The sequence below is a fragment of the Formica exsecta genome, unplaced genomic scaffold (assembly GCF_003651465.1).
Source record: "Formica exsecta isolate Colony F162 unplaced genomic scaffold, ASM365146v1 scaffold37, whole genome shotgun sequence".
Taxonomy (NCBI): domain Eukaryota; kingdom Metazoa; phylum Arthropoda; class Insecta; order Hymenoptera; family Formicidae; genus Formica; species Formica exsecta.
The window spans coordinates 367,116-378,415 of record NW_021850941.1 but is presented as its reverse complement, the minus strand read 5'-3'; the positions used below and the strand labels follow the sequence as shown (position 1 = coordinate 378,415).

The window sequence follows — 11,300 nt, the reverse complement described above, 5'->3', positions numbered from 1 at the left end:
AGGGGAGTGTTTAGGAAGAGACGGTAGAGCGGGCAGGCAGATATCGGGCCCCGCGGGGGGCTCATAATTGCCGACCCTGAAGATCGGTCGACCCCATGGGGCCCTCCTCTGTTTGTTTTATTCCCTAGTTATACAAACGCGAGATCTACGACCGATATATGATAATCGTCCTTCTAGTTCTTCCAGTTCGTTTCTCTCTCCCTCTTTCTCTTTCTCTCGACTACTTTTCGTATTTTTTATCTCAGTTTTATCTCTGTTTTTTTTTTAATTGTGTAAGCTTCACGAATATAGCATGCCTTATAAACACTGATAGACAGGGACACGTCCGAACTAATTCTAACCAGAATCTACCTCCACCATTGGTGCTGTAGAAGCTTTCGCCACGTCTCATCATTTACGACGCACATTTATTCAAATTCTACGACGGCCGAAATGATTGATACTCTTCGTTACGAGCGGCTACCTCAGGCTCTCGCGTTCGTCAGTTTAAGAAAGAGGAGCATAAAATATTATCTCAAATATTTAATATATAAATAATGTGCATCGCTATTACCACATGCATTTTTAAACTGTAGATACAGTGTTAATACACTTTGATAAAGATCCATCCGCGATAGATGATAGAAAACATTGGAAGAACAGATAAAAATAAAGAAAAAAGAAAATAATCTACATAATTTTAAAATAATTTAAATAAATGCATTGCAGAAATTGTATTCTTTTGTATCGATTCTTTATCAATCTTATATTAATTTAAAAGTATTATTTTCTTTAACATAGTATTTTATTTTGTAAAACGTTAATGTAAAAACTTGACTTTAGCTCCTTCTTGGTTAACTTTTTAGCTTTTCATTAAATAAACAATCTTATCTTAAGACAAGCAGCGACTACATTTCAAAAAGATAGCACCGCAAATATATCAAGTTGCCCCAATTCCATTTTAATGAAGAAAAAACAAGGTAAAGCAATTAATTACCGTAGACTACATAAATAACGCGCGTCGTACAAAAACATACATTAAATAATGTGTCTGTATGTGTATTTATCGTATATTTTTGTAAATATTTTTTAATTATATTACTTACCTCACTGTCGATTTTCTTGAACTCCGGATCGTCCTCGTCCACCTCGAAATACAGCTCTGTAGATGTAACGGAAATGATGCCGGGCGCCACGATACCGGGTGCGATTAATCTGCCTTTCGTGCTGATGTTCACCGGACCTGTGATAAAACATGAGCAGTCAAATTGATGCATGTGAATAACAATACAGTAAAAAATATACTGCCTGCATGCGTGTGTGTAACTATTTTTATTTAATTATAAAAATATGGATATAAAAATCCCTTTTTTTTTCTTAACTCATGCATCTTGCAACTTATCAGTAACATGCTATTTTCGCAATATATGGCGCATAGAAATTGGAAATTAAAGGCAGAAATTAAAATAACAAATAACAATTGACGACCGATATTTAAATAACGAATTCAACAAAAAAAGCAAAATAAAACCGGTTTGCCTGGCCTGTGACATGCCATTAAAATGTCGCTCTTCGTTTATCAGAAACGGTACGTTGACCAACCTGTCAAGTCGTTGTCGAGATCCCTGTCGTCCGACAGCAATTCACTGTCGTCTAAAAGATCCGCCGACTGCAATTGCTGTTGGTGTGCACGCGAGGCTGCGAGATGCGCGTGAAATTCTTCACGCGCTTGAAGTATCGCATCCTCGGGTGCACCGTGTTCTAGAGCCGCCTTGAGAGTAGCCTCGGGGTGGCTCGAGCCTAGTGGATTGTGCACGAAACGCTTGCGTCTACGTGCATCATCCTCCCAAGCATCCAGCTTCCAATACTCGGCTAATCTATGAACAGTAAAATATGCAACGTGTAGAAAACGATTGTATAATTAAGAAATAACTTAAAGAGTAATGATTATGTTTTTATTTACTTTGCAGCCATTGGATCCATGTATCCCCATGCGCCGTGCTTATTGGACAAGATATTACGAACTTTCTCTAACAATCTGCTAGCGATTACATTATCGCGCCTTCGTGCTGCGGTAATCAAATGATCGCACATACGTTCTTCCTCTCGACGGTCCAGTAACGTTTGAGCGCATTGTGACTAAAACCACAAAAAACCTGTTATTAACTTTCTTACATAATTAATCAAGTATATATGGAAAAGGATTTTGCATATACGGTACTAGAAAACTCGCGCGCGAACCTTCAGGCAACAAAAACTGATTGGATCTATTTACAGTGAAATAAAATCGCGAGAGAAGAAATGCAGTACCTCAAAGTCAGCATGTTTCAGAACGTCATCTGCTCTCATCCTGTTTAAAATAAACTCTGCCTCGTTTGCGACTCTTACTATGTGATCCTTCATAGCGTGAGATAGCAATCTGTGTAAACGTAAGGAAGCATTTTCATGAAGGGAAACGAGAAGAGTTTGATTTTGTTTTGTTTGCACGCGTTCTAGCGGTAATAAACGTCTTACCTTCCCTCGTTAATGAGCTCGATGAAAGCAAGACCCGCGTGCTTCTGCAAAGAGTTTTGCCATTCCTGAGAGCAGAGAAGCATAACCAATTCCACGACGGAGTTGCTGTTTTTAAATGTAGTCAAACCTGGCAAATTAGAAATAGGGGATCTTTAAATGAATGAACGATAAATCGTAGGTAAATAACAATGAACGACACAGTGCAAGAATGACGGACGGAAAAAAAATGGACAATGTCGTGATTTACAAAAAGACTGTCGGGTGCATCGAGTGTTGTTAAAAATAAAATGCATTGATACGTTGTAAAACTATCAAACGCCACGTTTCTTGAATATAAAACCTGCGAGAGTCATCGCGGCTTTCTACATGTTGAATACTAATGGTGAGCGATAACTCGGAATACGCAGGCCATCTTCCTAAAGTGAAATCATAAAGTGACTAATTTGAATACTCGGTGTGAGATGGCAGAAATGCTTAAACCATAAAAGTGACGAAAGTTTCGCCATATACACACATCTGTGTGAGCGGTCTCTAAATTTTTATTTATCTCGCAAGCATATTTAAATGTACAATTTTAAATATTTTATATGGCAATATAGTTGAATTCTTACCTTTATGATCTTTTTATCTATTAATGAGCACATAATACATCGATTACGAAAGCTTTTCTATATTTTTGTAAACATTTTTTTAAAGACACGCGCGTTTATGATTCAAATAATTTTTTCAGGATACGAAATGTGACGTGTACAGCTCTTTCAGAAGCGATAATAATTATATTAACTAATCAACAAAAATGTAAGAGATAAGAAAAAAGTATATTGTAAGCTATGCTATAAGAAAATAAATAATAAATAAAAAGGAATAATAATTTTATTTAACGCGTCAGAAAATATTGTATCTATATAAGTCTGGCTGAGATTTAATTTCCTAATTCTTTATGATTCTTTTTTTATCCGTGGGCGTGATATATATTGGCATCGCTTAGAAAACAGACCATGTTACGACTGTTCCCCGTATAATAAAATCTAACATAAAATAGGTTCCTTTTATTTATCGGGTTTCAGAGATTCTATATTGTATACGCATAAAATGCAGAACGTGTTTTCTTTAGATTTGATTTTACAAACGTGTAATAATGTTCCTGTTATATTATTATGATGCAATTTATAAAAGCTGTTTCAGAATCACCGAATTTTAAGATTTTTTTTTTTTTGGCTTTCACGCTTGGATCGAGAGCGCGCGGCATTAGCATACAATTAAATCGGGAACATGCAGGCGCTCTCGCAAACGAATGCACCGCGGGGGATTCTGCATCGTGATTCGACGCACGTAACCGACAACCGGCGGCCATCAATGTCTCCCCGTGGCTGTCATCCGTGAAGCTTGTTTTTCTTCCTCGCGCAAACCTCCGCCTATCGTCATTCTGCCGTGTTTATGCCGTCTATTAATAGATAGAAATCGCAGCGCGGGATCGGTCCCCGATTTTTAAATTTTTTTTTTTTTTTTTTTTTTTTACTCGGAGTAGAAATGTTTCCTTAACTGTTTCATATGCAACATGCAGACACTGAACATATAGAAAAATGACCGCACGTTCGACATACCCTTGCAGCTCGTACCTTTTCCTTCCATTAATAATTCTTGACCATGGGAGCCAACGAGTGTTTTGGACAGGAAGGGGGCAAAATCCACCATGATCTCTCGTAGGAGAGGACAAACCGAACCCAGGGCCATTTCCAGCTTTTGCGTGAGCGAAGCCTCGCGGGAAGGTGTCGGTACCGGTAAATGGTCGACCAGACCCTTGATCGGCAATTCTTCGGCTCTCGGGGATGCTCCGGTTACTACCAGTCGATCGGGAACTCGAACCACCGAGATTTCCGCCGACGGTTTTTCCCCCCGTTCCGCGTTGCCGAGCATTTCTTGTTCTAGAACGTTGCCCTCGCTGTCTTGCATGTCACCTATGAATTTCGCAATACGTATGTTTTGGCTTTTATATAAGAAATTAATAACGAACTAACTAATATAATAAATTCGCTTATTAATCACAAGTGATAACGAAACAGTTGATTCGACTCTTACCACGCGAATGGGCGATATTGTGGATATTTCGCGGATCTTCTCTTGGATTCGTAATCGGCATCGTATCGCCGTCTTCGTTAAGGTTTACGTCTGTCCAAGCTTCTTCGGACGAATTGTGCTTATTTTCGTTATCGGTAGTAATTTCAGAAGGACTCGCGTCCGCGGTAATATTGCTGCGATGTACTGTCTCCTCGCTGGAATCGTTGCTCTAGGAAAAAGTTGATCAAAACAAAGAGAAACATGAAACACCGAAGTTTCTACACCAACTTTGATTACACCGACCATAAACCGTTAGAAGAATATTAGAGAATTTTAAATAGAAAGCATCAATTGAGAAATATGTGAGATAGATTTACAATAAATTATTTTTTGCTAATCTGAATATATGATAGCATTCAAAATTTTTTTATGTATCGCGCCGTTGAATTTTATTGGAGTTCAAAGAACTCTTTAAATTTTAATTATTGCGTTGTAAAACTATTCAGATATATTTTCAAACCTATATATGTATAGGAGAAAATACTAATATCACTACGATATTAAAAATTTTTTCTAACGAAAACCTAGCGCTATATACTTTTATATAGAAACGTTTTAAAAGATAATTTCATACCCAATCATACTTTACAATTATAATAAACTCTCGCGTGCCATGTACTTACTTCATTACATGCAATTAGTAGTATATATCATTACTACGCAATCAACTAATGTATCATAAAAAAAAAGAACCAAGCCTATTATTCATATATGTAAGCTTCAATAGCAAAATTAATAATCCTACGTAGATTAAGACCAAATGGTTGTACACGTGTAAGAGCCGCTACATATTACATTATGATAACATTACGTAAGCATCAAAAAAGATGTAAATCAAATCAAGTGTATCGCTCTCTCTTTCTTACACCCGTCAAATGGGCATTGTTGCGTATTTCTCGCATTCTTTTACAATGTAAGATTACAATTTTTTTAAGAAAATTAAAAATATATTTCTTTTTAATTGCTTCCAAAATACGGCCGATCATGTGGCGATTTAATTCGAGAAACGAATTCCCGTCTCCGGATCTGTACTCAAATCAAATTTTACCTGCAGATTTCGTGGCAGTGGTTCGGACCTTGTAGAAGTGCCAAGCGTTGGTTCTGATGAGGTGTAATCCTCGAGAATAGTCCGCGGCCGAGGTACACCACTGTGACCTCCCTTCAGAACCAGTAGTTAGTACGCATAGCAATGCAAGCAGAGGAAGTTAACAATGAGAGAAATTCGAGAGTCAAAGTATCGCATGCTCGATAGGATTACAGATAAATACGTGATACGAACGTTTCGGGTGCAAATATGTATGTGCCCGAAATTCGCGGTTTGATAAATTTGCTCAAATCTCAAAGTTTATAATAAGATACATATTACGTGCGAGAGAGATAGTTCGTAATTAATAGAACGGATGTTACGTTGGGACTACGTAGATGCAAGACACCAATTGATAAGTGAACATTACATGCTGGATGTTGCAAGAAATTTTCTACGATAGATCTCGAAAAATCTAGATCTCTATTAATCTCTCTAACAAATCAATTAATAATTAATATTTGTATCAGGATTAATTCATAGGAAATTACATTTAAGACTTCAATGATTAAGAATGGTTCAGAATCTAATGGTTGACAAATAATAAAGAAAATTATATAATTGCAAAATTGTGCTAATGTAAAATTAACATTCAATAGTAAAAGAATGTCTATTAATTTACCTTATCAAATTTTAATTTGTGTAAATTTAATGTAATTATCTTTGAGCTGATTCATTGTAATTGCATAATATATATCAAATAATTTTACGGAATAAAAATTCCGTAACTCATTATCGCGTGACAAATAATACATGTGATAAAATAATGCAAAGCATTGTGCGATGGCACAAATATCTGATTATTACTGCGGCGAATATCCCGTAAAATCGTACGTAATAAAAAAGTGCTAATAATCTCGCTGCTATCAATATTACTTATATTAACTATCAAAACTATTAAAGAAAAAGATACTTAGAACAGTATTAAAAGAAACGGTGTTCAATTTAACGTTATAGAAAGACCCGCACTCGCTACTCAGAGCTTTGTAAAGATATTGAAATATCTGGTCTACGTTCTCGATCTATCGAAATGCATGCAGTCTCAAGTAAAATCATTAGTCATGACCTCGTAGAGTCGAATACTGCTTTATATCAATTAGTTTATGCTGTCACTATATTGAATTGAATTCCATACGTGACGGAATTGACAAGACTTTTACCTGAGATTTTCGGTTCTATAATTCTCGTTGTACACTTCTTTCGAATTTGTTCGGTAGAGGACAAACTGTCTGTCGCATTTTTTTCAGATCGTATCGAAATTTTGGATAACATTGCAAGTTTCTCGCGATGTTAACTTACCTTGGTCGATGGCGGGCCTGACGATGTAACGTCGTGATCGGCCAGAATCGAAGAATTATTTTCGTCGACGATGATAACTTCGTATTCCCCGTCATCTTGAGAACCTGATTGACTCATTATACCTCCGCTACCTGAAAACACGAGAATAAGATGTGATATTAAAAATCGAAAAATATAAGTGGCTTTTCTTGTTTACAAAACCAATTGATATTCATAAACATGCATTCAACAATTTCAACAGAGTATAATATTTTTTCTGTATATTTTGTTTGTAAAATAACATTATCTTGCCTAGAATTTGCAATTTGTTAATGTAAAAAAATGTACACAAGAATTGTAAAAGACTGCATTATTTATGTACAATAAACAACAAAAAACAAAATATTTTTTACATTTTTGATTGCATAAATGTTACATAGATACAAAGATATAGTTGCGCAAAATTATTTAAAAATTAAATCATAAAACCAATATACATATATAAAAACATTCCGATTCTTTAATCGATTTGAAAATAAAGAACACAAGAGCTTTAATATTGTATTTAATGTATTCTTAATAGAGTAATGTGCAGAGTATCTGCTTGTGTTAGAAATTATTTATCTTCATTTTCAATATATAGCCAGTGTTCCTTAAATTTTGAATTATATCTATCGAAAAACATATAAGACATAACAAGAAATATAATTACAGATTAAATAACTGTACAAAAGTAAAATTTGTTTTTGACATACATATATAAAAGGAACTATCCACTACAACAAATTATTTTTTGAATAACTGCATATTTTTTTATTTGTATCATTAATTACTCATTAATTTGTAGAAAATAATATCTTTTTATGTATTCATGCGTTTTTATTAATAATAAATAAATAAATAATAAACACAAATCTTTCACAATAAAAATGCATATTTAAAGTACATGCTATAAGACATTTATAAAATTCTTTCTTTTTCACAACAATATATGCTAATAGTTCAAGATACTGCTTGTGCTAACATGCAGTGCATATCTCTCAAACTAAATAATATAAATAAATATCTTTAGTGTGTTTTAATAACAATATAATAAAAATAATCCCAATAATTGATCAACTAGACATAAAATATAAATGAAAGGAAATCTCCTTCTGAAATAAAGAATCAATTAATCAATAAAATATTTTTGTAATTCTTTAGAGCTGACTGTATAATATAGTTCTTTCTTAAGATAATTTAAACAGGTTCTTAATATGAAAAGGATCCGATATTTACACAATATCGAGGAAATTGCGCATGGAGGGACAAGAACTCGTTCATAAGCGTCATGCAGATTGCGGACAAACAGGAATTGCGCAATAAATCAGGCCAAAAGAACTCGAGCATTCTGTGAAACAACTTTCGGACTTTCGAGTTACCTTGCAGACCGACACCGGAGTTTCTATGACAGAGATTTCGGGGCTGATCGATATGCTTTTGAAGCGTATGATGATGGTTGTTGTTATTGTGATGATGATAGTGGTGATGACGATGATAGTTATGGTTATTCGGATGATGGTTGTAGTGATTGTTATGATGATTCGGGAGATAATAGTTAGAGGGTGGCTGGCGATTAGAGTGCCTGGCAGCCGGTAGCGGGTGCTGGTGATGGTGCTGGTTGATGTGGTGATTGGCATTGACATTCGCATTGGCGTTAGGGTGAGATCCTGGGAGGAACTGTGGGTACACGTGGTGAGACCACTGTGGAAATAGGGGCCGCCCTTCTCCACCACCATTCCCATCTGCCGAGGAACCACATTTACCACGTTATCGGATCGTGTGCACTATCATCTTTATCTCTTGCGTTATCCATAGCATATTCTTAATACTGCCTTTCACTCTATGCATTCGATTATAAAATAAGATCGTAAAATATCAAGACCAAGCAGTATAATCACGATCGGCGTTTAAAGATTTAAGAAGTTATGCGAATCGTGTCAGCACTTTTATAATAGATATCTTGTAAAAAATTAATAATAATATATCTTTTCAAATGGTAAGCGCTTCTTATATCAGTAAAATTTAAAAATAATCTTAATATAATTTTTTTAAGTATAGGGGAAAGTAGAGTAAAACCGGGTATTTTGGTTTCTCCAAAAAATATTGTTATCCTTGGTAACCAAATTTTTTTTTCAGCAACTAGCCTCATTTTCTCATAGTTTAAGATCCATTAAAGACTACTAACGGTCAGCAAAATTTTTTTTTCACTCTCTGATTTTTTGTAGAAAGACAAATCTAAAAAAATACGGTTTTACCCTACTTTCCCCTACATATGTAATTCTAAATGCCTCTTTAGAAAAGTCCCTTCTGCAAAATATAGCATAAACGTTTAAAATGTTTTAACATATCCAGATAAGTTATAAAGAGGCGTTAAAAAAAATTTCTTATTTTTTATTGTGTTTACTTAAAAATTAAGAGAAAAAAAGCACTTTCAAAGAAATTTTAAGCGTTTGATTAAATCATAGAGTGAAATTCAGTATATAAATTTTGATTATATTAAATATGTATCATCTTATAAGTTTCAAGTAATTATAGATTAATAATATTTTTAATTTGTTCCATAATGTAAATTTTAACGAGAAAGAACTGATATATAATATAGTAATAATAAGAATATCAATACTTATAATATATTATCAATATAATATTTAATAAGTACGGAGTATAACATTCTAAAAGAACTTATTTCTTTCTCATATATACAATATGACACAATTTGTTGGTTTTTTAAACATTTAAATATTAATCGTATAATAGCAGTCATATATAGAGACATCTATTTTTTAAAATTTCCCACATAAAAGAAGTTCCACATCCACGAGAATACAACCACAATAATATAACAATAGTATATTTATAACGTAAAAGAAAGTGCAAACACATTCGGCAAACATCAAAACTCTCACTGTCAGATACATATAAGATATTTATTTCATACAGTGCAATATAACACATGCGTTCTACTTGGTGTCATGTGCTGTTGTTTTAGTTGCAGCTACATTGTTTTGGTGCACAGTGTTCAACAAAATAGCTACATATTTGTACATATAAGCTATTTATACCATTCATCATATTTCATTCATTTATAATATTATTGTAACATAAAATTCTTTAATCAGCTGTAAATTGACTAAAAATTGACATAGTCATTTCTTGATAGTGATGTTAATTGAAATTTCAAAGAAAACAATTCTACATTTTATTTAATTGTAAGTATAGCTATGTTTTTACGAGATACATTTCTCTTTTACGTTTCGTATAGCTGCAGACATATTGTATCGAAAACACTAACGTTCACTTATTGAATTAAATTCATGTATTACCATCGCTAAAAAGAAAGATAAGAGAATATATATCTGACACGTAAGAGTTTTGAGTAAACAAAAAATTCCTTAAAAATATTCAATATTTTTAGGGAAACAATCCTCCCTTCTTTTTGAATAAATAAATAAATGTTCGACGTGCAAATTATAGCATATAAAGTAGTCATATATGAAGATTATTATAAAGATTATTTTGTTTAATCTTTTATAATTTCTTAATTAAATAATAGATATTTATCTATTGTAAGCATAATTAAAAATATCAAGTAATTATTAAATTTAAAATATTTTAAATTATAGTATGAAAGCATATACATGCTATCAACATAAAATTATTATTGCATTACTCTTGTCTCTTTCTCTCTCTCTCTCTCTCTCTCTCACTCATTCACTCACTTCCTCTCTCCCTCTCTCTCTCTTTCTCTATTTTTTTTGTTTTTCTCTCTTTATTAATCTATTATTTTGTTCTATAATTTATAAGTTCTTTGCAGAGTGCATATACTCTCAGTAATAGACCTTGTAATATACTTTGTAGAAACTATGGCTAAAATACTAATTTCGCATATATGTATATATATGGTATCTTGTAATAATAATTTATAAATTATAACATAATATTTAATTCTTCTTCTATTACGCATGTGACATTTTATTAAAAATAAAATTAATTTTAGTGAATATTTTGCGTGATAATATTTATACTGATTATATGTTTTACATTAGTGTCAATAAAATACGAGGATCTCACCTGAAGGACTACCTGGCCTAAGACCGGCACCATTTGTCTGTATCGTTTGTACTGGACTCGGTGGACGCTGGGATATTGGTGGTTCCAATATATCGCGATATTTCGAAACCATTAATACAGAGATGAAGTAAACTATAGCTAGAGACAGAAACTGTGCCTGCTTGGTTTCTTCCTGAAAATTGATATAAGCAATTTAGTTTTCTCTCATCTTATG

The 11,300-nt window shown here is 33.4% G+C and overlaps 1 protein-coding gene across 12 annotated transcripts in view; it reads right to left on the bottom strand.

Annotated features, from left to right (window-relative positions):
• The window catches only part of LOC115239243 (neurobeachin), a 323,931-nt gene that overhangs the window by 58,458 nt on the left and 254,173 nt on the right, over positions 1 to 11,300 (bottom strand). For 6 of the 12 annotated variants that reach the window (XM_029813663.1, XM_029813658.1, XM_029813657.1 and 3 more), the window contains 11 exons: positions 11,087 to 11,258; positions 8,395 to 8,757; positions 6,995 to 7,125; positions 5,660 to 5,770; positions 4,573 to 4,780; positions 4,098 to 4,451; positions 2,494 to 2,620; positions 2,290 to 2,398; positions 1,943 to 2,118; positions 1,582 to 1,856; positions 1,086 to 1,222 (listed from right to left, as the gene is read on the bottom strand). In XM_029813663.1, the coding sequence (XP_029669523.1) occupies positions 1,086 to 1,222; positions 1,582 to 1,856; positions 1,943 to 2,118; positions 2,290 to 2,398; positions 2,494 to 2,620; positions 4,098 to 4,451; positions 4,573 to 4,780; positions 5,660 to 5,770; positions 6,995 to 7,125; positions 8,395 to 8,757; positions 11,087 to 11,258 (2,163 nt within the window). The remainder of the gene's footprint in view (positions 1 to 1,085; positions 1,223 to 1,581; positions 1,857 to 1,942; positions 2,119 to 2,289; positions 2,399 to 2,493; positions 2,621 to 4,097; positions 4,452 to 4,572; positions 4,781 to 5,659; positions 5,771 to 6,994; positions 7,126 to 8,394; positions 8,758 to 11,086; positions 11,259 to 11,300) is intronic. The other 6 variants (XM_029813659.1, XM_029813661.1, XM_029813669.1 and 3 more) reach the window with 4 other exon arrangements.